This window comes from Notechis scutatus, chromosome 1 (assembly GCF_049901735.1).
Source record: "Notechis scutatus isolate UNSWTSFEM ecotype Mainland chromosome 1, rNotScu1.2, whole genome shotgun sequence".
In the NCBI taxonomy this organism is placed as follows: Eukaryota; Metazoa; Chordata; class Lepidosauria; order Squamata; family Elapidae; genus Notechis; species Notechis scutatus.
In genome coordinates, this window is record NC_142009.1 from 192607585 (window position 1) to 192634811 (window position 27227).

At 39.5% G+C, this 27227-nt stretch overlaps 1 protein-coding gene across 2 annotated transcripts in view; it reads right to left on the reverse strand.

Moving 5' to 3' along the window:
• Positions 1–27227, reverse strand: part of XIRP2 (xin actin binding repeat containing 2) — a 217862-nt gene that overhangs the window by 51449 nt on the left and 139186 nt on the right. For both annotated transcript variants that reach the window (XM_087949789.1, XM_026674369.2), the window contains one exon: positions 11131–11238. In XM_087949789.1, coding sequence (XP_087805915.1) covers positions 11131–11238 — 108 coding nt within the window. The remainder of the gene's footprint in view (positions 1–11130; positions 11239–27227) is intronic.

Here is a 27227-nt window from a genome sequence, read left to right on the forward strand (position 1 = left end):
CTCAACGATTGCAGGGCGGTGAGACGGTGAGATTCATCCCATCCTTGCAGGATGGTGAGCACCGGGAGCTGTGAGTTGGTCTTCAGATATTTGCAGCCAGGGTGTGAAGCAGACTGCTTCCCCCCCCCCCGCCGCCCCTCCTTCCCTCTTCCCTCTTCACCAAATTGCTAACCCAGACTCCCTCTTTAAAAGGACAGTAACTTAGTTTTGTTATAATTGAACTCCTGTGAAGATTGGAAGCAATTTTATTTCCTGTGACAGAAGCAGAATTATATTGAAGCCAGGAGCGAATGCTCAATACAAATCTGAGTCTACATAGTAAAAATATAAACTGTTTGAATTGCCAGTGCAAAACTATCTATGTGCCTCTTTCTCTTAAAGCAACAAACTTTGAAAGTGTATTTAATTAACTAGGAGGGGGCCAGAAATCCCATTCATCAAGGGAAAACAAAAACAAAAAGTTTCCTGTTGCCTCCCTGTAAATTGTTCTGTTTATCTCTGCTGAAGAAGGGGCCAGAGATCCCCTCCTTCAGCATCTTTGCATCTTTACTATCTCAAAAACTCAATCTACAAAACAAGAAAGTGTAAACCCTTGCTCACTGACTGTTTTCAAGAGGAAAGAGTGCTTGACACAAAGAAACTGCTGTTCTTTTTTGTTCTTTGCTGTTTCTCCAGCCCAGGAAAAGAGGGAGGTCTTCTGCCAATTTATTAGGGGTTATAAACCTATTCTCAGATATCAGCAACAGCTAAGCAAAGCAATAAAAAAGCCTTTACTGACTGACTCTCAATAATACTTCATTACTTTCAGTATCTCAAAACTTGTAACTTTCTATCTCAAGACCTATATCAAAGATTAGATAATGATATCTCCAAATCAATTTCTTTAAAATAATTAATTTTTATCAAATGATTAATTGATTTATTGTTTTTATTGATTAGTATGATTGAGTGTTTAGTGCATATAGTGTAATTACTGAATATCTCATTAGTAAAATCAGTGATTTAGTGAATTTAATTGATCAGTGTGTTTAGTAATCACTGTAATAAATTAGGCTGTTTGTTGCTTAGCAAAATTATTTGATTAGAGTGATTTGAATAACCAATTGATTGATTGATTGATTTTTAGTAATAAGCAACCTTACTTTTGATTTGTTCTCTAATATATTAATTAACATTTATTAATTACCAACATTCATTAAGTAACTGTCTACCTATCACATTAAGTAGCTATTGTAATTGTTTAGTGTAGTATTGCCATTGACCATACCAACCAAAAACTCCAAACCAAAACAAAAGAAAAATATCTCTACCAATGACCTCCCAGACTCCTGCACATGTTTTAAATGTCTTGAAACCATCAATGAAAATGAAATTTACATCAAATGCCGCCTATGCGACAATCTAGCCCACCCTGCCTGCTTAAACGCAAACAAAAGCCTAGCTGATATGGTTAAAAATTCAGATACATTCTTTTATCTATGTCCGTCATTTTCTCCTAAGCTAAACAAACTGAGTACCCTACCTGACAGAGTTGAAAGAATAGAATCACTCATTCACCCAATAGAAGAACACTTAGCAACATGTTTTGAAACAACTATATAAGCAAGCCTAATCTCTCTTGAAAAAAAAATACAGCACAACAACCACAACCACTACCTCAACTACAATCACAACTACAACCAAAAATAATCACCAAACCACAGCCACAAACAATTACTATCCCTTCAAATAATTCCACAAATAATATCTCCTTACTCATCAGAGACACCATGGAATGTGAACAGAAACATCCAAATGCCATCTTATTTGGTCTCAAAGACACCAACGAATCAGACGACATCACCAAAGTTCGCGATATCATAAGCAAATCAAGTACAACAAACATCTCTCCTGAAGATATCATTGAAATAATCAGAGGTGGCCTTGGGTACAAATACAATGACGGCTCTATGGCCCCAAGTTTTTGTAGAGTTGTATGCAAAAATGAGTCCAGCAAACACATATTCATTCATACAATAAATGCCATTGCAAAAACCAATCCCAATCACAAAAAACTTCGCTCAAGACCAGCCTTATCCATACTGCAAAGAATCCGCTCCCGTGAACTCCGTGCAGAACTCAAAAACCATCTAGACAATGGACAAAAGGTCCTATACATTGACTACAGAGCTGATTGCATCAAAAGAAAGTCACACAACCCACAACTCCGCATCCAACCCCACCCCATGCAATCCAACATCACTCAAAATTAGGCACGCACACCTCTAACTACCTCTATTCCAACCACAACTGACCTTAAATGCAAGCTACTCAATGCAAGGAGCCTTATAAATAAAATACCTGAAATTCTCCTCTTACTAAATACAGCTAAATTCGACATTATATTTGTCTGTGAAACATGGCTCAACACATCTCTTCCTGACTCCATTACCACAGTAAGAGACTATCATGTTTACCGATCAGATCGTGAAATCTGTAGAGGAGGTGGTGTTGCTATCTTCTATAAAAAGTCCCTACATCGAAAAAACATCCAAGTTACCCAAGAGCTTGCTATTCCTGAGACCATCATCTGTGAACTGTCCTTAAATATCACATTTCGGTTCTTACTATGTTACAGAGCCCCTGATTATGACATCGAACATGTAAACAAGCTAAATTCACTATTAACATGGGCAGCATCCTGCCCACACGCTTTTATCTTTCTTGGTGACTTAAATTTACCTCATATTAACTGGACCCTTAACAAATGTACAACTGAACCCACACATGCAACCTTCTACAATGCAGTAACAAATCTGGGACTAGCACAACTAGTAACCAACAACACCAGACTTAACAACTGCCTCGATCTCATCTTCTGCAATAGTTTGAATTCAATTTATGGAATACAAATTAAAGAACCCTTTTCCAACAGTGATCACAACATGATAGACTTTTGTCTCAACATATGTCCACACAAAAATCATCACAATGCCGGAATCCACAATTATAACTTCAAAAAAGGCAACTATGATCTTATAAACAACGATCTCTCATCCTTGATTGGCAATTTCTATTCACTGGATGCAATACTGTAGAAGACCATTACAACATACTTTTACTTGAAGTCAAAAGAGTCATCAAACTATATGTACCATTAACAACTCCCAAAACCAGAAAAAATAAATTACCCATAACAATAAGGAAGCTTCAATCCAAAAAGAAATCACTTTGGCAGAAAAACAAATCTGGTCATGTTGCCAACTTCAAAAGCCGATACAAAAAATTATGTCACCAGATAAAAACTGAATACACCAATTATCACATTAAACAAGAAGAAAACCTTCTATGCACCAATTCCACACGCGCTTTCCACAATTTTGTAAACAACAAACTAAAAGACTCAAGGTCCATCCCACCCGTGAAAGGACCTAATGGTAAAGACTGCAATGACAACACTATTAAAGCCAACCTCTTTAACACATTCTTTGGCTCAGTATTTGTAAACAGCAATGGATCATGCCCAGTATTTCCTAGTCGAACCACAGAAAACTACAATGATCTAATACATATTGATTTTACAGTAGACAATGTTGAAAAAGCACTATGCAATCTAAAACCATCTCTATCTATTGGACCGGACGGAATATGTGCATACTTCTTAAAAAAGCTATCCACTGTCTTAGCCGAACCTCTAAGCATAATCTTTGAAAAATCTTTCAGGACCAGCTCCTTGACAAAACTATGGTCACAAGCCACGATCATCCCCATCTTCAAAAAGGGAGACCCCAGCCTAGTTGAAAATTACAGACCAATCTCTTTATGCTGTGTCACCTGTAAAGTCATAGAATCAATTATTAAGCAATCCATCATCCTCCACTTAGAAACAAACAACCTACTCTCTAATAAACAATTTAGTTTCAGGAAAAAACTATCATGTAATCTGCAACTCTTACACTGCAAAAACATATGGACTACACAAATCGATCAAGGCAAAGCAATAGACGCAATCTACATAGACTTCTGTAAAGCCTTTGATTCAGTGGTACACGACAAACTACTCCTAAAACTAACATCTTACAGTATCTCTGAACACCTGCATAACTGGACAGAAGCATTCCTGTGAAACAGACAACAAATGGTCAAAATTGGGAGTGTCCTATCAAATTCTGTACCTGTCAATAGTGGTGTCCCCCAAGGCAGTGTTCTAGGACCAACTCTCTTCATACTCTACATAAATGACCTCTGTGATCATATTAAGAGCAACTGCATTCTCTTCGATGATGATGTAAAGCTATTCAACACCACAGACAATACTGCTACCCTTCAAAAAGACCTTGACTATGTATCAGAATGGTCAAACAAATGGCAACTTCAAATCTCAACAAATAAATGCTCTGTCCTACATATTGGCAAAAAAAAATCAGAAAATAAAATACAGGCTGAATAGTCAAGACCTTGTTGATGATCCAAACTCTGTCAAGGATCTTGGAGTACTCATCTCTAATGATCTAAGTGCTAGAGCCCACTGTAACTACTTAGCCAAAAAGGTGTTAAGAGTTGTTAACCTAATCTTATGTAGCTTTTTCTCTGGTAATATCACACTACTAACTAGAGCATACAAAACATTTGCTAGACCAATACTCGACTACGGTTCATCAGTCTGGAATCCACATTACGTATCTGATATTAGCACAGCTGAGAAAGTCCAGAAATATTTCACAAGAAGAGCTCTCCACTCCTCTACTCGTTGCAGAATACCTTATGCCACCAGACTCGAAATTCTAGACCTAGAAAACCTAGAACTATGCTGCATTGGGTCCGATCTAAGTATAGTATATAAAATCATACATTGCAATGTCCTACCCATCAATGAATACTTTAGCTTCAACCATAACAACGCAAGAGCACAAAATAGATACAAACTGAAGTTTAATCACACCAAACTTGATTGCAGGAAATACGACTTCAGCAACAGAGTGGTCAATGTCTGGAATACTCTACCTGACTCTGTAGTTTCTTCCCCAAACCCCAAAAACTTTAACCTTAGACTGTCTACTATTGAGCTCACCCCTTTCCTAAGAGGTCTGTAGGGGGCGTGCATAAGCGCACTAACGTGCCTGCTGTCCCTGTCCTATTGTTTCTTTTATTTTTTATTTTTCTTATATGTATCCATGTGTTTATAACTATGTTTTTACTTATACCTGTTATCTTGTAAGCAATTGACAAAAATAAATAAATAAATAAAAATAAAAATAAAACAGAGGAAAGGCTGAAGAGAACAAGTTAAAGATCCTTATGGACAAATCAGAACTGTTGCTGATTCTAGACTATGATTGGATTAGATCGGGATTGGATTCCAGGATTCAATTAATATGCCTACTTTGGGTGAGGATTCAGTCCCCTCCACCTTAAGAAGAAGTTTGCAGACCGGGGGGTCCTCCATAAACTAGCATTAATAGTGGACAACCATATAGCAATAATGGGGCATTAGTCACACCTCATTGTGTGGCACAGATGCTCCAAGCCTTGATCATGGATTACTGCAATTGCTTTTAGTAGAGTGGCCACTGAAGATGGACCAGAAATTACAGTTACTTGTGGCTCTCTCAAAAATCCTTTATCATCTCCATGAAAAACCAGTTGCTTTCTGAACCCATTCAGAAAGCATTCACTGTGTGTAAAAAAAAAAAAAAAAACTTTCATGGCTCCCATGCTAATTATACAAACTTACTCTTGTACAATCTACCTCAAAACCTTCTGCTGTCCCATCGAAGACAAGTGCAAGAACTACAACACATTTGGCTTTTTCATAGCAGGAATCAATTGCTCTTGGAGTTGAGGTAAACCTTTTTCATATTATAGTGTAGGTTAAAATCTGTTCTTTTACCCAAGCCTTTTAGAGTTTTAATGTGGTTGAGTTTTAGGGCTTTTAATATTTAATTTTAGAATTTTATATATGTCCTATATGCACTTTGGTAAGCTGCCTTGAGCCATTGGGATTGGTGGAATGTACATTTATAAATATATGAATAATGCACTTTAGTATAAAGTGCTAAAAACAGTATGAATTTGTCCATATAGGTTATTGGGAGAAGACGCTTAGGCAATGAGACTCAAAGCACAAATTAGTCCGTGACAGAATTTTGTCAGCATTGCTAGTACAACTAATTGTTGTGGGCACTTGTTGGTGCTTTGATTCTGGATAGGGGAGAACTTCATTTAAAAAGAAAGGCAGAGGGGGAAATATTTCACTACCCTACAGCAGCAAAGTCAGCTAGCCTACATTAGGCGACCAATGTAACATACAATTTTTAATACATGCATCAAGAAAGGACAAATAAGGGAGAGTCAAACAAAGACTTCAAACCATTCTACAATGCTGTTATTAAAATCCCTATCAGCTCTGAGTCTATGTTTAAGGGGACATTACTTTTTTAATATCAGTTAGGTAAATTTTTGTCGTAAGGAAAAAAAAGTGTGTGAGAGAGAGAACAAGACAACTTCTGCAGTTTAGGAATGTGCTGTTGTTTGTTTGCATCACAAACTATGGTTGAAAAAAAATCCCTTGCCAAAAACAGGGTGGACACTAAATGTATTCACCATATCAACATACACTATCATGGTGCTATGGCCCTGCCAACACTGATCATCTGCACAAGACTTGTCTTGACAGTGATTGGCAACAGGAACCCCACCCCGGTACCAACACATCCCCAGGTTGCATCCATCCTCTGGCTGCTCAGGCAAAATGCCCCTCTTCAACGTATTGAGAGTTGCAACTATTTCTGCTAAGTTTGGTGAGCGCAGGAAATTATTTGAAGCCCAACATCAATAACATATATTTAATGAAACCCTAGTGTAAAGATTTAGTTGAGACCTATTTGGGATTATCTCTTTAACTCAGTCTTGATTTCTCTCCCGAAGAGTGTCCAATTCTTATAAGTGAAACTGGGCATTACATCTACAGGGCCACCAAAATGTGTCACTGAATTATTAGAGTTAAAAATATTTTCCCTCTAAATAGGAAAAAAAAAGTGAAGACAGCTGCCTCAAAACCAGAGGGCTTTTATGCACCATACCCATAATTTAGAAGCATTCTGACATGAAACGTTACATTTCTCCATTTCAGTTTCATCTGAATTTCCTTTTTAGGACAGAGTCTACTTTGTAGTATGTAGCTACTTATTTCTGTCATGTGTTTCACTTGAAAAATAATACCTCCACCTCTGCTGTAATCCTTCCACAGTGCCTGCCAGGAAGATGTGACAGGTGGCTATTTAAAGGAGGGCATTTCCAATCTAATGTCTCAATTTGGCAAGACTCGCCCAGCATGTATGCTGTGAATTCTTCAGCCAAGGTGAGAATGTCTCCTTCACTCAAAAGAAAATGACTGCTTTTTAAATATTATTCTTGAACTACGGTCGCCTTGTTTGGGTTATTTTGTTTTGGTTGACTCTGTGACTACTTTAAATTCCATGTTAGGTTCTTTAGTTCGATTTTTCATATTTCAAGGTTTGGATCTGGTCTTCTTATCCACCAATGGGAACGTTCTCAAGAAGACTTCCACTCAGAATATTCATATTTAATAGACTTATGGACATAAAATGTTCACCTGTTCCCCCTCCTTTGACAGCCTTCCATTCTATTCCCCCAAAACATCATTTTTAAGGCAGTAGAGCAACACCCTATAAGAAAGCAGTGGCAAATCGTTACCCAAAATCAAACAAACCTTATATGGACATCTCTATGAAGATAGCAGGAGCTCATGAAAGCTTATGCTTTTTAATAAAATTTATTAGTGGGAAAAGATGTACCAGTCTCCTTCTGGTTTTGGCTATCACAGACTTACACGGCTCTCCTTCGACAATCTCATTGTTATGCCTTGCACAGAAAGACTGCTTAATAGCACTTGCCCTCTCAGCAAGGCTATGGAAGAATCACTTTTTAGCTCAGCAAACAGAAGCCATGCATACATTCCAAGATGCTAGAGATAGTAATCTACTCTGGAAATGTTTTAAAATTGTTGGTCTTTGTGTCTTTGGGGTTAGCAGCAACTCCTATTCTTTCCAGTAATATCCTGCTAGAAGTTATCTTCTTTTAAGCCACATATTTACATTTTTAGTATCATCTATCACTGTAGTCTGCATGTTCTCAATTATATCCTCTCTGTTACAGATTGCTCCAACAGAAACAAAAACTAAATTAAGTTACCTGTAATAAAACAGAGGGTAACACTTGATTTGGTAATACAATTTTCAGTGGGGTCCCTGTGGTATGCATAATGTTTAGTCCCATGCTGGGTATAAGAAGATCATTCAAAAAGCAACACAAGATATTTTAAATGGTTCATTTTAAAACTCACATAATATCAGTAAAAAGCACAAATGAATGAAATGGAAAAAATAGATGAACTATCTGTCTTTGAACTAAAAGAGAAGGGCAAATAGATCTGAACAAACGCAATATTTTTTGTAGAATGAAATGATGAAGCCATGCAGGGGAACAAAAAGGTAGGTTTAATGATAAAGGAAAGACTAAAAAGTTATGCCTGAAAGACTATGGTAAAATAAGGTAATGTAGACAGTTATGATGTAACAATTCATAGGTATGAAAGTTGTAGGTCACATATACGATGAATGGTGTATGTTATGCACCAATGGATGGTGTTAAGGGAAGAACCAAAGAAAATTTAGGGAATATTCTGAATGAATGAGATCCAAGGAAAAATTAATTTTGTGAGGTAACATGATGATTGGATGTGTTAGAACAAGATGAGAAGCCAAAAAACAGGGCCATTCAGAGGCCCAAGAATGAATACAAGCAGTGACTTCCTCAGTGATCACTTCCTCAGGAAAAAAAAAATCCATTTGTTTTGAATATATGATTTCAGGTTTCATATGGGCACATAAAAACAACTGAATATAATGTGGAACAATTCCTCAGGGGCCACAGGAGACTGAGGAAATAAAGGAAGGATCAGTTAAAATCCTTTAATTCCTCCAGCGAATATCCTATGTGGGAGGATTTGCTCATAGGAAATACGGTTTCTGCCAGCTTCAAAACTAAAACTTTTTTAAAACAATATTTACTGAATACATCCACACATGTACACAACATTATGATATATTCACTCTGTGATCTTTGTCAGGATTCAGTCCTAAAATGTGAGGTATTTCAAGGTGTTTCACATATTCTAAAAAACTATTCTTGATTCTATCCAAGACTTGAGATATGTCGGAGCTTTGCCCTTCATCCTGCTTCCCTTTCTCCGCAATCTCTTCCGTCCATCCTTTTGAAACGTGATATGACATTTCTGAAGTATTGCCATTGCAGAGTGCGTGAAATTTAATCCCATTTCTCAGTGGGGAAAATCCATTATTCCATCGGCACACATCTCCAGCATTAAACTTAAAAATGCTCCCTGGTATTGTTTTTAATCATTTGTCTGCTGTGTACCCCTAGAGGTGGAGAGGAATTGCCTTTGGATTCATAGTTCTATTTTTATGTAAATAAAACCTGCTCACGTTGATATCCAAAGGCAGTGAACCATCTAGCTGTGGACTTTAATAGCTGAATGGCAAAACTGGAAGTGGCCTTGTCCCTGTTGACCTTGTAAGTCCAGAGGTTACTTCACTGGTGCTGCACTTTCAAACTAAAATAATTCAGTGAGCGAAGCAGTGGTTTTTGACTACATCATGCCCTCCATCTTTTTCTTCTTCTTTTTTATACTCTCTGATAATTAAATAATAAAGTACATAAATAATTTCCCCCCTAAACCAACATTTACCAGCTATCTGCCAGGTAGCATTTGCATTTTTCTTGTCCGTCTCATAGAAAAGAGCAAACAGAAAAAGCTTTGCACGGCTTCAAGAGAAATAAATGCAAACCACAGAGAGTTTACAGTGAATTATATCTCCGAAGTTGTGGTTTAGATGTACACATTTTGGGGAAGGGAAATCAGTTTTATGTCTTGATCATTGTTCTACAGTGAGACATTTGACAGGTGTTTAGATGGTGATTATTTATTTAAGGCTGTAATTACCTTGCAATAGGTATACTCTAATATTCATATGTATGTAAAAAAAAATAGCTTAACAGAAAAGTGTTTCGGATGCATTTATGTCACTTGCAAATTCATTATAATGAACATTATTGACAAATTATGTCTGAGGCATTACATCCCAAAGACAGGATGGATCTTTTCATATATTTTGGGCTATATATCCAGGGGTGGGATTCAAATTTTTTAACAACTGGTTCTGTGGGCATGCCTTAGGTGGTGGGCATGGCTTGGTGGTCATGTTATTGGCTGGGCGTGGCCAACTCAATATCACTCACATCGAGGCATGGATCTCCTCGCCTGGCCTCTCATGACTGTGGGGATACTGCAGCAGTTGTAAGTGTGAAAAATGTTCATAAGTCACTTTTTTCAGTGCCATTGAAACTTTGAATGGTCACTCCACACACACAAAGTACCAGCAAAGGAGGGGGAAAAAACTCCAGAGAAGTTCCAGAGGCAGGAAGTCTAGTCCTGCCAAGAATGTAATAAGGGTTAACGGAGAGGCAGTTTCTGTAAGCAACACCAGAATGTTTCCTTCCTGCCTTCCTTACAGGATTAGGCCAGTAATTTCTTCTAACAACGGGTTCTCTGAACTGCTTAGAATGTTAACAACCGGTTCTAGTGAATAGGTACGAACTGGTAGAATCCCACCCCTGTATATATCCGATGTGTGCTTGCCTCACTGTTACGCGGTAGGAGTTTTGGCTGGTAATTCAGCAGTTGTTAGACCTTAGGGTACAATAGCCTTTCAAAACAGAACATTTCCAGTATTTGTGCATGTTTCAGGAAATGGTTTATCAAAGACAAACATCATATATTTTTTTCACAGCCAAGTGGCTGCTCTTAAAACAAAGCCTTTGCAACCTTTGTAAAAAATTTATGTGGGCATTGTAATTCTCACATGGTATGTGTGTCTGATGATAAAGGAAAAGGGTATTCATTAAAAAAAGTGAAATAATCATCACTTCTAAGTGAAAATGGGACACAGACATAGCAAGACATTATAAGATGCGTTCCAGATCAGGATTGTCATGTTGTCCCCATTATGCTTCAATAATTCAACAACTATTATTGTTCCTCAATTTTACCTGTACAGATTTTTGCTGATATTGGTACTGAGCTTCTCCTTTTTCAAACTGATGCTTCACACTTGCCAAACCTCCAGGTATTCTGCATGCCTCTGATTCCTCCAGAGCCTGGTGGTGAAAGAACAAAGTAAAGAGGTAAAAATCAGCCCTTAAAAAGAGCAACAGGATACTTTAGGTGCTTTTAGTTTTGTTTAGGAGTGGGCTGCTGGGGGTTTGCAGGCGTTCAGGAGATCCTCTAGCTAATATTCTGCACAGTTCAGAGAACCCCCAAATTTGACTCTTGGCTGGCCCCGCCCACCCCTTTCCTCCCAGGAGTCCCGCGTGGCACAATTTGGATGCAGGTAAGTGCAGGGCGCGCACAGAGGCTCGGGGAGGGCAAAAAACACCCCCTGCCATGAAAGTTTGGGAAGGCCAGAAATGGGCCTGTTTCTGGCTTTCAGAGAGGTCCAGAGCCCGGGGAGGCCATTTTCTCCCTCCCGGAGGCTCGAAGAAGCCTCCGGAGCCCAGGGAAGGCAAAAACACCCCCCTGCCATGGTGCAGGAGCTGACTAGGCCAAGGGTCTTCAAACTTGGCAAGTTTAAGACTTGTGGACTTCAACTCCCAGAATTCCTGAGCTAACATGAGTGGAGGAGGAATTCTGGGAGTTGAAGTCCATGAGTCTTAAAGCTGTCAAGTTTGAAGACCTCTGGACTAGGTCATGCCCACACCCACCCAGCAACTGGCCAGAGAACCCTTTGCTAAAATTTTTGAAGCCTACCCCTGGATTTGTTCCATCTTTGAAGTCAGTGTTGATGGCTGGTGAATGTCTGGGCAAGTCCCTGCAGTTTCCTTGGCAGGGATTCAGAAGTGGATTGTCATTGCCTCCTTTCTAGGGTTGAAGAGATTAACTGGCCCAAGCTCATCCAGCTGGTCTTATGCCTAAGGAAGAACTGGAACTCATGGTCTCCTGGTTTCTAACCTGGTGCCTTAACCACTACACCAAATTGGCTTTCGGTAATCTGTTACAGAATTATTCCATAGTACTTCTGAGTTCAACTCACTTTGCTCCCAGGGAAAGTGGGTATAAGTGATCCTCGTTTAATGATCACTCATACAATAACCATTTCAATTTATGATGAGTAGTAATTACAACTGCTCTTTAAAATTCTGACTGGTGCATTGTCCTATGGTTACACTAACTGCAATCTGAATACAGTTGAATGCAGGGCCACTGGCCTGGATTTCCAACCAGCAGATGTGTCCCCTGGTCATGGGATCACAATTTGTAACCTTCCAGCTTCCCATAAGCGAAGTCAGTGGGGAAACCAGCAGTATAAGTCAGAAGTCATCATCATGGGAGGTCCTTGCTTAATGAGCCACATAGTCTTCACTTAACAACGGTAAACAGGAATTGCTGGAATTGCCTTTGCTAAGTGGTTCAGTCACATTATATCATGGTTTACAAGTGCACTGCTTAGCAATGTAAATTTTGGTCCTAATTACCATTGTTAACTAAGGCCCACCTGTACATGATTAGGCATTACTTAATGCCTGGTTGGGGTGTGTTTAGGCTGGAGGTATTGGGGGGGGGGGTCTGTTTGTGCCCAGGTGTTTGCTTGGCTTGTGATGTGGAGATTTTTTTGTTTCGGAGTGCAGGCTTCCAAATAATTGACAGTCTGATGGAATCATCTCTTCTATTCATGCTTTCAGGTCTTTTTATAGAAGAGATGACTCCACCAGACTGTCAATTACCCAATCACCCAGATGAAACCTAGCTTCCTAATAAACAATAGCTGGCCATTCACCCGAAGCCAAGCTGCATTAAAAGCCCCCAATACATGAAACACAATGTTGCCAATCAAGACAAAAAATCCTACAAAACAGACAGAAGATATTAGAAACACAAATCAAGCAGAACACAGCAAACTCCAAGACCAATAAACACAGACCAAGACTCCCAACCAATCAGGATGAAGAAAAAACCATTCTAACAAAGCACAAGGCTAGCACCAAATTTAAAACAGAAACGGCTGCAAAGCCTGACACACAGACAAACCCAATCAATACACAAGCCTGATGATGGCAGATGAGATTCTGCCAAAACGTTGCTACAACTTTAAAAGCACAACTATAATGATGTGGGAAAATACCCGAACAAAGCTGAATACCATACATATAAATACCCACAAAAACTTAAGAATATGTGTGTGTGTGTGTGTGTGTGTGTGTGTGTGTTGTGGCTCTGAGGTTTGAGCCTGCTTTATTAGAGGACGAAGACTCGGACAGTGGGGAAGAGGAGGTTTTGGAAATGCCTTCCTCCCCAGGACCTTCCTCTTCGGCAATGCCTTCCTCCCTGATTGTGCCTCAGGTGTCGGCAGATAACCGAGAGGGAAGACCTGAGGCTAATCAGGAAAAGGAGGAGGGCGTATCAGAGTCTCTGACTGAGAATTCAGCAGAGGAATGCTGGCTTGATGCGAGGCAGCGGCGTAGGCAAAAGTGCGAGCTGCAACGCAGAAAGAAGGGACGAATCAGAGACTGAGATGAGGGACTGACACGCCCCACAGGGAATAAACGTGGGTGTGTTCGCTCTGGGAATTTGTTCGGGACAACGTGTTACTTATGGAGAGAAGCTTCGGAGTATCCTGTGTGTGGTGACAGCTTGTATGATTTGTATTCCTCTTATCTGGTTGGACTTGGCAGACAGTGTGTGTGAGACTGCCAAGAACTTTATCGGCTCAAAGGAGTTAACTCCATAATTACTGGACTTGCTTGCTTGCTTGTATTTAGTTGGAAATTTGGACTTCTCACCTCGTTTGTACAGGTGAGACATAACATATATATATATATATTCATAGATTTTCACGGGTACAAGTATGTAGGTCTAGGTGTGTTTGGGTCTTTTCCCATGTAAGATTAAGAGTATCTTGGCAACATTTCGGTGAGGTCCCACTCGCTATCCTCAGGCTGGTGCTTTCGGTTTCGTGCCAGTGTAAGCAGTGTGTGATCGAAGCTGCTGTCTCTCTATAAATACTGGTGGGGGCTGGTGTGCTGGACTGGTTGGCTGCGCTGCTGCCTCTTGATTGGTTGATGGAGTTGATGTTGGTATAATGGGCTGTGTGATGGCCTTGTGAGTTTTGTTGTGGAGATATCCTGGATCTTGTGCTGTAATCTCCTGGGTCGTTTGTTTTGTAGTGATCTTTTTTCCATTTTCCATTTTCCCACGTCATTATAGTTGTGCTTTTAAAGTTGTAGCAACGTTTCGGCAGAATCTCATCTGCCATCATCAGGCGTATTGTTGTGGAGATATCCTGGATCTTGTGCTGTAATCTCCTGGGTCGTTTGTTTTGTAGTGATCTTTTTTCCATTTTCCATTTTCCCACGTCATTATAGTTGTGCTTTTAAAGTTGTAGCAACGTTTCGGCAGAATCTCATCTGCCATCATCAGGCGTATTGTTGTGGAGTGTATCCTGGATCTTGTGCTGTAATCTCCTGGGTTGTTTGTTTTGTAGTGATCTTTTTCCATTTCCATTTTCCCGTCATTATAGTTGTGCTTTTAAAGTTGTAAACGTTTGGCAGAATCTCATCTGCCATCATCAGGCGTATTGTGTTCGTCTGTGAGTCAGACAAAGCACAACTATAATGCGAGAGTGAATACCATACATGTAAGTACCTGTGAAAACTTAAGCACAACTATAATGTTTCGTGCAGATTGATGGCAAAATACTTCGGCTGGTGCTGCTAGAACAAAGCTGAATACCATACATGTAAGTACCTGTGAAAACTTAAGAAAACACCATATATATATATATATATATATATATATATATATATATATACACACACACACAGATACATACATACACACACACACACACACACACACACACACACATATTAAAAGTATCTGAAAAGGAAAATGCAAAATATCCAGTGCACAATGCTCTGAATTGTTTTAAATTTGTTTTGCTTCACATATAAAGTAAATTTTGCTGTTGGTTCATTCCACTCCATTCCAATCCAGCTATGTACAGGCCTTAATAAGTTATGCCAAACTTCTAAGGCAAACTCATGAAAAGAATGTCATCAAAATACTTAAAATATGAATGCCTAATGCATTATCCAGATTTAAGCAGAAGCTTACAGTGATATTATTATTACCGCATTGATTTAAAAGATTAAAGAAGCACTAACAATCAGTAGCCCTTAGTAACTTCTAATCCAGCATTTCTTCAGGACCATTAACTGCTTTATACCATCAGGGGCTCAGAGACCAGGAAGAGATTCTACTGTTATACAACTTCGAATTAATCTCTTTTCAGAACCAACGCCAGCAGTCTCAGGAGCCTCTTTTATAATGTTGAAGATTAGTGCAACAATATGGACTGCACTTTTGTGTTCTAAAAAAAAAAAGCAACCAACCCAATTCATAATCTGACATTGTGTACCACATGTGATTTAAAAGCCTAGGTTTGATAACAAATTAGAGACTGGGAATTAGGTGAGAACATTAAAAGCCTCCCTCTGGGTCTTGTCTACCTGGTCCACAATGCTATTTGCTTCTAACAACCACACTGGTGAGTAATCATAGTCTTCTAGACTTTTCCCATTGCTTATTCATCTTACTTTGCTTCCTTCGACTTCAATGGACTGCTGTTATTTTTCAGAGTTTTAAAAGGAGAGGGTAAAAGAGTGAGCCATCAGATTTTATCTATTTATTACTTGTGAGCCTTCAAATCAGGCTGCTAGTAGCTGCCTGGACTGCTTCCTGTAGTTTTCTTGTCATGATTGTTCCGAAGCGGTTTGCCATTGCCTCCTGTCCGGGGAGAGAGAGGGACTGGCCCAAGTCACCCCGCTGGCTTTGTGCCAAAGGCAGGACTAGGACTCACCATCTCTATGATTGTAGCCTAATGTCCTAATCATTACACCAAACTGGCTCTGCCACGGTAATAATTAGCCCCAAATCCCGCTTTTCTATCTTTGTCTCTAGTTCTGCTTTGCCTCTATGTCAGTGGTCCCCAATCTTTCTGGCTTGGCAGCCCGGTGGGGGGGGGGGAGAAGGAGCATGGGTGCTCGCGCACATGCCTACAACTTCCCACAAGTGAAGCTGTGCATGAGTGTGAGGGCTTGCCATTCGTGCAAGTGAAGTTGTGTGCTCACACTCGCCCACTTGCATGGCCCAGTTCCAAACAGGCCACGGCCTGATAGTGGGCCACAGCCTGAGGGTTGGGTAGTGGTGTATTAACCATTAAGCAGACTAAGCACGTGCTTAGGGCACCAGGCCCAAAGGGGGCACCACAAAGTTGAGAATATGGCTTTGTTTGTACAGTATGTACGAAGGAGGGGCCACCAAGATTTGTCAGTGCTTAGGACACCAGTGGGCCTTAATCCACCACTGGGGTTGTGGACTCCTGCTCTATGTAGTTACGTTTGAATAAAATCTCACTGCTCTCTTTCCTCTTACTGCCTTTGGACTGCAAGAGAGGGGCCTGTCCTCAAGGGCACAGCAGGAATGGGAAAAGGGCAGCCCACAGGCAAAAGGAAACCCTTCAGTTTTGCTTCTGTGACTGTGTGTGTGTGTGTTCCAAGTACCTGCTCTCAGACACCATAAGAATCTGGGGCAGTGGTGGGATTCAATTTTTTTTTTACTACCGGTTCTGTGGGCGTGGCTTGGTAGACGTGGCAGGGGAAGGATTCTGTAAAATCTCCAGTCAGAGGTGGGGTTTGCCGGTTCTCAAAACTCCTCAAAATTTCTGCTACCGGTTCTCCAGAACGGGGCAGAACCTGTTGAATACCACCTCTGATCTGTGGGGTTTTCAGTTCTAGCACCCATTTCTGTGGGTGCTATAGCTTATATCAGATATTGAAATGGCCTTCTGGTCCTTTAAAAAGTCCATTAGGCACTGGAATGTTATGAGGATAAGGAATAGTGTTTGGATTTGGGGGCTAGATTAAATAAATTTCCCCCTTTCCCCTTCCTATGGATTTGCTGGAGGGCTAGCATTTGTTTTGTTAATTGAGAGCCACTGCCGTGCAGTGATTAAGGCAGCAGGCTACAAACAGGGAGGTGGTGAGTTCCAGTCCTGCCTTTTAGGGTTTAAATTAGCTGGGTGATCTTGAGCCAGTCACTCTTTCTCTCAGTCACCTTTCTCTCAGCCTTCTATTTCCTTTGGAAATTTTGCCAAGAATACTGCAGGGACTTGTCCAAGACACACACACACACACACACACTAATTATTGTAATCTAAATTTTGAAGAATGAGAATAATATGCCACTCAAAGTTGGCAGATTTTTGAAGTGGCTCATACGTCTTCTAAAATGACATAAATAAATGCAATAGAAGTAGAAACTATTTGCTGTAACTCTGCTATTTAAAAATGTCACCCACCTCAGCTATAACTGCAAAAGGAGCCATTCTTCATCAGTCTAAAGTGGCCCTGCTCCAAATGCAGCAAAAAGATTAGGGCAAAAAGATGGAATTGTTCTTTTCCATTTTTAGGGGGTGGGGAAACCATGCGGCCCTCTTTAAGGAGAGTCCCTCCATGGAGTAACCATCTGTTTTTACTCTAAGCTGGAAGGTTCCAGGAAATGGTTGGCTAGTTGTGACAAGGGATGCTCACCTATTACTACCTTTCCCATCAGAAAGAATCATCTGAGTTAAGACAGAAAAAGGTGCAAGGAAAAAAAAAACAGCATGCCAAGAGATCATAAAGATCTGATGGTTTAGGCAGAAAACGTAGGTATGAAATTATGCAGAAAGATGGAGTCGTATTTTTGTCTTCACGTAAGCAAGTTTGCCATTTCACAACTGATTTGTGTTCAGTTACACTGAATTCAACATTTTGTTTGGAATTGTGTTATTGGGCATGCATGCTCAGCTTGGGATACACTCCACACAAAGGAGTGCTATTTCTGAAGAAAAGCAAGTGATGAGAAAATGCTTTCCCCGCTGAGCAATTTTCTTCTCCAAACATTGATACAACGATCGAAATTGGGAGAATTGGAATAGAAAAATAACCCCCACCATCTGCTTCTCCAACTGAAACAACTCCTCCTAAACTGCATTGCACGTAAATAGAGCTTGCGTGTAAATATATACATTTCTTTTGTTTCATATACAGCATTGTTCATGTATGGTGGATGCATGTGTATTTCACTCCTCCGATGCCAGCATGAAAGACCTGTACATTTGCTGCTAGCATTCTTTGTATCGCAAAGCTGTGAAAAACAGATAACCACACACATATTGCAAATCTACTGTGCTTGTTAGCTTCTGGTGGGAGGGGGGAAACAAAGGAATATATCTGCAGAATAAATTGAGGGATTTTGTGAAATATGTTTTGGGCAAGTATGAGTTCACGTAGGGACTTTGGAGCTCTGGATTTGGTCAATTGTCTCACAAAAATAGCCTCAAAAATAAATTGGGAAAACAAGTTCTATAAAACAAAGTAGAAACATGCTTTCCCATAATTCTTTTCCCCTCGAAAATCCTATGACTAGATTTCAGGTAAGGAAACAGATCTGATCTGTGTTGCGGAGATCCAAATAGGTGAATTGGCTGATGTTTTTGTGCCTCATCTCTGTCCATCTAGTTCTTCAGTGTAGCATTAATTCAAATTGAGAGGTAGGCTGAGGTTTACAGAAATATGACTTCGATATGGGCTTCATTTCTGCCATTGGGTTAGCAGGAGCCTTTAGATACACTTTGGGCATAGCATAACATTTGACCAACATACTCTCAAATGTGTTGTTGGAGAACTGAAAATTAATGTTAAAGCTCTCCTAGTGCGAAAAGTCTGCAATTTACACTTTTATATCAGATCTCCCTATGTATGTATGTATGTATGTATGTATGTATGTATGTATGTATGTATGTATGTATGTATGTCTTTATTTTGTCAAGCGATTATAAGATAACAGGTATAAGTGTAAACATAGTTATGAATACATGAAATGGATACATATAAGAAAAATAAAAAGAAACAATAGGACAGGGAAGGTAGGCACATTGGTGCACTTATGCACGCCCCCTACAGACCTCTTAGGAAAGGGGTGAGCTCAATAGTAGACAGTCTAAGGTTAAAGTTTTTGGGGTTTGGGGAAGAAACCACAGAGTCAGGTGGAGTGTTCCAGACATTGACCACTCTGTTGCTGAAGTCGTGTTTCCTGCAATCAAGTTTGGTGTGGTTTACCTTGAGTTTGTATCAATTGTGTGCTCTTGTTTGATATGGATTATCTCATGTAAAAATAAAGCTTTGGAGAGCATGGGAAAGACCCTGATAATTGACCAGCTTACTTCATGCTCAACAAGCACAATGTGGCCTATTCAAATTAGCCTTAGTGGATTGATTAGATGGAGTGGATTTAGGAGAGGCATCCTTCGATAATGGAACTTGCTGGCTTTAAAGAAGGCATGGGTTCACCTGCTCTAGAGCACAGGGGTCAAACTCGATTGCATCATGGGCCAGATTGTGATGTATTGTGACATTTTTTGCCTTTGCGGAACTGAGTGGGTGTGGCCTGCATGTGATGTATCCAGCCCATGGGCTGCCAGTTTGACAGGCCTGCTCTACAGTGGTGGGATTCAAAAAATTTTTTACTACCAGTTCTAGCATAGCTTGGTGGGCGTGGCAGGGGAAGAATACTGTAAAATCTCCAGTCAGAGGTGGTATTTGCCAGTTCTCTGAACTACTCAAAATTTCCGCTACCAGTTCTCCAGAACTGCTCAGAACCTGCTGAATACCACCTCTGATGCTCTAGCAAAAGATAGGCCTGTCACTTGCAAAAGATCAAGATCACATGTGAACTTCCAATTAAACTGATTTATTACTAATCATGCCCATGCACAGCCACTGAGCAAGTAATGCTTAGCACTATCTTGGTGTTAGGTAAGGACCAAAAAAATTCAAGAGGGGTTGGACTTCGTCTGTTTATGGCTATGTAGAGACTCTAGGCTGATTCCCATTTTGACTCTTCCCCCAGGTTCTGTCACTCCTTCTCCAACAGAAACTCACATACCTAGGAATGAATATGTTTCCTTTGTCTTCTTTAGTTAGTGCTTGAGAAGATGGTGTCTGGAACTGCACCATCCAACTGCATTGGAGAACCATGATTATCTCAATCCCAAATCTGAATCTGGGTTGAGGTTTAGGTTGATCTGTGCCACCCTGGCAGTTGTCTTGCAAGATAGAGGCAGAGGGGATATGACTATTGAGCCTGACTGATTTCTCAGTGGCTTGATCCTATGGGCATTGTGTGCCCACCCCTGTTATAGTGGCTCTATTCTAAATTTCAGGAATGGTTTTATTGAAGGTATCACTAAGTCAGTGCTGGCATATTAATGAAGTCACTGGAGATGGTTTACCTCATAACATTTGAATCAGGAGACAGAAAATGTGTTCTAAATTAATACCCAGAATCAGAAATGCAGTGGATGAGGGCCAATTAACACAATTTGAATGTTGACAAGGCAGGGTTCCAAATATGGGAATTGAAAAATTTGCCTGTTCTAAATAGAGCGGCACTCTAAAAAGATGCCTATATAATTTTAGGGCAATCCTAAAATCACTGTCACTGGATATCTCTGGGCCCTCTGTGTTCAGAAATGCTAGTTGCCATTTTCATAGTTGGTCTAACACAGCGGTATCAAACATACGTTCCATGCATCGGATTACAATGGATGCTATCTTATCTTACAGCTTGGAAATAGAATACCTGAGCGATTTGGTGCATTGTTAAAATCCTCCTATTATATACTTAGGTGTATTCTGTTTATACCATAACTGAATGACAGAATGATACATTTCAGACATTTGCAGGCTGGCTTTTGAAATGCTCATACTGCTGAAATTCACGCGGTACTTTCAATCACCTCATTAAGTGCCTATTGAAGACAGTACAACAATAAGAAGCTATGTATGACTTGTTTTGTTCCTTTCCTTCTTCTGCCCCATCTCCTTTGTTTAACTGAATATGCTTTATGCACTGTCTGAACCTATTAAGGTTTATTAGTCAGCCTTAATGATCTTTATTTTTAATAGTTTCAAGATGAGACCGTAAGGCGAGCTATGCTAGTAAGATATACTATATACATAACTACATACATACATATAAGCTGTCTTTGTTTAAAGTATATAAGGATGTATTACATTAAAAAACCTAAGTGTGCACAGGTATATAATTTTAGCATTAAAAATAAAACAAAATATAATGATATAAAATAAAACAATATAAACATTTTTCATATTTTTGATTCCGAGATTCATTACACACACACACACACAATAGATAGCCTTCTACCCTCCATTTTAACACTTTTCAGGAAGCCAAGCTCATCTATTCTTTGAAATTTGTTCCACTTCCAAGAGTTTTGTTAGAAAGCTTTTTTAAAATTCAATTTTAACTTTTTTTTTAAACATTCAATGTATGTCTTCTTTCAACTGGCATCCCTTATTCCATGTCCTGCACCCCAGAACACTTCTTGACTTTCTATATGATACCCTTTCACTCATTTGAAAAGTGGTATCATAACCCCTTCCTTCACCTTTCTTCAGGGATGCTCTTTCAGTCTGTCTTCAAAGGACTACGACTCGTTCCTTGATAATCCTTGCTCTTCTCTGAACCTACAGCAGTTTCTTTAAACCTTTCTTACAGACAAATATCCACCACATAACATAGTACCTGGCTTGGGATCTGATCAATGAACAATAAATAGAACAATTACTTCTCATGATTAACAAGTACAATTTCCTTGAAGCAGTTTAAAGTTGCATTCCTCTGAAGTTGCTACACCATGCTGCTTACTCAGAATACACTCAGCTACCGTTCCCAGCTCTTTCTATTAGTATCACTGCAAATTGAATCAAATTTGATTTTAATGCCTAAATAATACACAAAAAGGAAATTTCCTTAGTAATAATGGGACTGTTGACTTTGAGTTTATATATTTATCTGGAGAGTTACAGTGATATTCTATTTTATTTCCTTCCTTCCTTCCTTCCTTCCTTCCTTCCTTCCTTCCTTCCTTCCTTCCTTCCTTCCTTCCTTCCTTCCTTCCTTCCTTCCTTCCTTCCTTCCTTCCTTCCTTTTCTTTCTTTCTTCGCCATTCCCATTAGGAGCTGCTTTTTTTCTTTTTTTAAAAGTCAGAAACTAGCAGGGAATGAAATTTTCTTGAAACATCCAAGTCATTTTGAGATTCCAGTGCATATATCTGAGGGGCAACAAGGCATAGCCTAGCAAAATAGCCTTATTTTTCAATGGATCCAAAGACATGAAAGCTATGTCTGAAGATGTATGTTTTGGCACAGCAAGTGTGAACAGCCAGTTATATTATCAAGCAACCATTTCATGCATGCCTAGCACAAGCCAGTGAAATCGCAATGATTTGTAGCGGGCCATTTTTCTCTGACGTTCTTTAAACTCTTTGTTGGATGTTACTTATATAAGGGGCTCCTAGAAAATAGTCACTGTCCTTTCTGATATCCTGTTCAAGCAAAAGTAAATTAATGTCACTGTGAGGTCCAGTTAAGTTTTGATGGCTTAAATGGCAAAAATGGAAGCTTTTATCAGAGAAGACAATGAAAGCAATTGTCCTGATCCCACATATGGAAGGGGCCCAGCCAAATTATGGGCCAATGTTTGAACTGAACAGCAAAGCAGACACTTTCCATTCAAAGCAGTAGAAGTATTAACCAAACTATAATATCAAGAAGTATTTCAACATTTTGAGTTTCTCCACCTTCTCATTTACTTGGTCACCGAGTTTAATGCACACAAAACAGCACAGAAAGAGTGAGAAGCAAAAAAGAAAGAAGTGCCAGGGGAAAGTTCAAATAAGCATAATAAGCTCTGAATCTCTTAAAACTTTCTTGAGCTGAAAACATTTAATTTGTTTAGATTTATAATTAACTAATTATAATTGGCTAGACTTTTTAGTATGGTTCTTTCATATAATTTCTCTAGGTGAATTAGAGAGGAACATTCTCAAACGAAGATGGGGAAAAGCAAGTATTCTCTTGCATTGGAGAATGTAACGCACAATTAGAATTATTGTGTAGGACTGACCAAAAATGAAAATGCCAATTGCTACTAATGCAATAGGTTAAATACTTTTTTTCTTTTTTAGTATATTGCACGTGTTAGCCAGGGATCACCGAAGTGGCTTTTGGGCAGTGTTATCTTTACCCACGAGACCAGTGGTGGGATTCAAATGTTTTTACTACCGGTTCTGTGGGTATGGCTTGGTGGGCGTGGCAGGGGAAGGATACTGTGAAATCTCCAGTCAGAGGTGGGATTTGCTGGTTCTCTGAACTACTCAAAATTTCCACTACTGGTTCTCCAGAACTAGTCAGAACCTGCTGAATCCCACCTCTGTGCAGGACGTCTGAATTCCGGAAGGCAGTTGAGGGAGGCTCCTTTCTTGTTCCTACATGGTTTATTCATTCATGGGAATAGAGCCGCTGACCTCAGCAGTGCACAGACGCAGCATCTTACCAAGTGAGCCACCGTGGCCCCCCATGTTAGATACTAATTGTATATGATAGATAGGCCATCTGTTGCTTGATGGTTGATGATACAATAATTTCTTCATGTATTCAAAGAACAATTAAATGCAAGAAGAAATTAAAAACAGAAAGCTCTTGAGAATGTGGCAAAATGTGAAGCCTTTCAGAGAACCAAAAATAGTAATATATTTGGTCTCCGCATCTATACAAAACTTGTCCTTTAGGATACAGTGGCCCCAATAGAGATGTGCATATGGATGTGGGTTGCTAGTTCAAACCTATTTTCCAAAGCATCAGAAGGCAAGACAAGAAACAGTGGATGGAGACTAATTAAGGAGGGAAGCAACCTAGAACTAACAAGAAATTTCCTAACAGTGAGAACAATTAATCAGTGGAATGACTTGACTCCAGAAAACGGTGGGTGCTCCATCACTGGAGGCTTTTAAGAAGAGACTGGACAGCCACTGGTCTGAAATGATATAAGGTCTCCTTTTATGCCAAAATTGGGGTCAGACTAGAAGAACTCCAAAGTCCCTTCCCACTCTGTGCTCATGCCCCCACCCAAGACATTAAAACTCTTATTTTCCATCCCAATTGAAGTCATTGGAAGCAGCAGCATGCAACTGGTAAATGCCCAATCATATTTAGTATCAAGTAAGCTTTGCTTTAGTGCCTTCCTTTTGGTCATTCACACCTCCTCAGGTCAATATTCAGAATCTCTTCTGTTATAAAATACAGAATCCACTACATGTTAAACTAACTCAGATTTCTCCAATCTGTCATCTTACACACACACACACACACACACATTGGAAGGACACCTTCTAAAAGCTGCAAGCATTGCAATTCAACCCATTGGAATAGCTCTTGGTAGGGAAATCTACCATCTAGTGCAATGCTCCAGAGTTTGGACCCCAGTATTCGTCCTACTAGCTGAGTGATATTAAGAAGTTCACCTGACATTTAAAAAATTACCCACATTCTTTCCAAACTCCAAATGCAAATCTAGTAAACGTAAGCAGCGATAAATCGCATTCTGGCCCCATTAAAGAGGACCATCAAGCAAAACTGAAGTCTGCATTCTCATCACTAATGATCAGCTCTATGCCCTGTGATCTTATCCTGTCATCTTTGTTGAACCAATTTATTTCTATCTCAGCTACAGATCAATCGCTTTATTGAGCTCTGAACAGCTTAGGGATGACTTGGTTTCCATTGGTGGAAATATCATTCTTCGCCTCCTGGGAAGAAATTCTGCCTTTGTGACTCAAGCTAGCACATCATCATAGGTTTTAATTGATTGGGGGGAGATCACTTTGGCAGCCCTTGTTAATAGGATATTGAAGGATATTTTTTTTTAAGCATCAACATACGGTTGTATGTATAATGTATATATCCATGTAGGTATACATGCAAGATAGGATGGCCCATGTTGATGCTTTTTCTTCCTTCTCACCCTCCAATATTTGTCATTGGTTCCTGTGGGATTCTCAGCCATTTTAAAGCTTCATGGATCCGTTGGGGGCTGCTACTACTGTTGCTATGGAAGTGCATGTACTTTTCAAGGATTGGATTTGTAAGCAACAAACTGATTTTGTTGTTCACATTTTATGAAAATTGGAATGTGGGTGACTGTCAGAGATTTTAACAAGCACAAGTTATAAGTTATCACTTGTCTGAGTAGGTGGGAGCACCTGGCCAATTTGCCTCAGCCTGGAAGCTAAACAAGAGCAGGGTATTTTGTATGTGGATGGCATTCTGTGCTGGGGAATTTGAGAGGTGCAAGCAAGCCTGGAAAGTAAAAATAAATTCTTTTTTTTTTAAAGCAGCAGAAAATAATCTCCATATGGATATGTTCCTGCAATCACCTGGCACTAAGCTCAATGTGAAATAGAAATGTGGATTCCCAAATACAATTTTAGTCCTTCTTTAAAGAATGATATTGTAGAAGTTGTGTTCTGTTTATTTAAACTTTTCCTGATTTTTATGGGTAGATGGAGCAAATTTTAAATGGGTGGCTAACTATGAGTAAAGAAAACTGTTAATTTTAATTTTGTTTTGGTCTTGATTTTAAAACCCTTGATTTTAAAAGGAAGACAACATACACAGATACAGGGTACTCTACAAAATAGTAGCACAAAAAGTAGCAGAAATTTAATATAAGAATGCAATATAAGAATGGCATCGTATAGCCTGGAGATCTTACAAAAACACCAGCAGAGCTAATTCAATTCTAATTTGAACTGAATAAATGTCCCCCATTGAAACACTTAAAGTAAATATTAATCAATTACACGTCATATTTATCAGGCTGTTCTGCAAAGGGTATATATGTCCCCAAAGGGTTAAGTTGGTGGCTTGGAAATGGTTTTAGATTCCTCTTTGTCATTAGAGGCACAAGCTTTGGCCAAAGTGTTACATACACTTTTGTTGAGCAGGCTGGTGTGCCAGTTATAGCCCTCCTTGGACTGCCATCCAATCCCTGCTAATTTCCCCTACTGAGAACTGTACTGCACTGCACTGTATGTCCTTGAAGAATAGCACAGAAAGTCCTTGAAGATAGCACAGAAACCTCCTTTGGTACAAATTAGTTCAGCAAGAGTATTGGCTGGAACTGAGGTAGGTGAACATACAACCACAGTCTTTTATGCTCTTTGCTGAATCCCGTTTTGTTTCCATCCCAATTCAAGGTGCTGACGATAACTGGGGACACAGTTGAAAGAACACATTTCCTGATTTGTTCCTTCTCTTACTCTGAGGGCATCTTCAGAGGGCACTGGATGATAACGTTTAATGGACAGAAGGACTAGGGGAGACATGATAGCCATGTTCCGGTATCTCAGGGGCTGCCATAAAGAAGAGGGAGTCAAGCTATTCTCCAAAGCACCTGAGGGCAGGACAAGAAGCAATAGGTGGAAACTAATCAAGGAGAGAAGCAACCCAGAACTAAGGAGGAATTTCCTAGCAGTTAGAACAATTAATCAGTGGCATGACTTGTCTCCAGAAGCTGTGAATGCTCCAACACTGGAAGTATTTAAGAAGATATTGGACAACCATTTGTCTGAAACGGTGTAGGGTTTCCTGCCTAAGCAGGGGGTTGGACTAGACAACCTCCAAGGTCCCTTCCAACTCTGTTATTATGTATGAGTATTCAAGAGCTGCTTCCTAATCTTTTTTGGGGGGTGTCTCGGCTCAGTGAAGCACCTGGCACCACCTTATTGCTTTTTCAGCAATAACCTCTCTCTCTTTCACACACACACACATATTATATTTAATTATGAATCATTACTTACTATTTTTACAATTTAATCTGTTTTAAACTACACTGGGAAAACCATTATATAGATGGATACAACTTTTCAAAAAAAATAAATGGTGAGAAAAATGACTTCCTGTAAATATTGGATTTTATATTAACCTAAGTAGTTTTAAATATTTAGAAAAATTATTGCAAATATAATTATTAAAATCACAACTAAAGAAATATGATTATTTTGCAGAAGACCAATGCAAAACTGAAAACGTAACTGTCTTCGTCATTATTTATCAGAGAAGTCACAATTAAGATTATCGTTCTTCCTGAAATGTTGTTTCTTTTTCATTCTGTTGATGGAGGA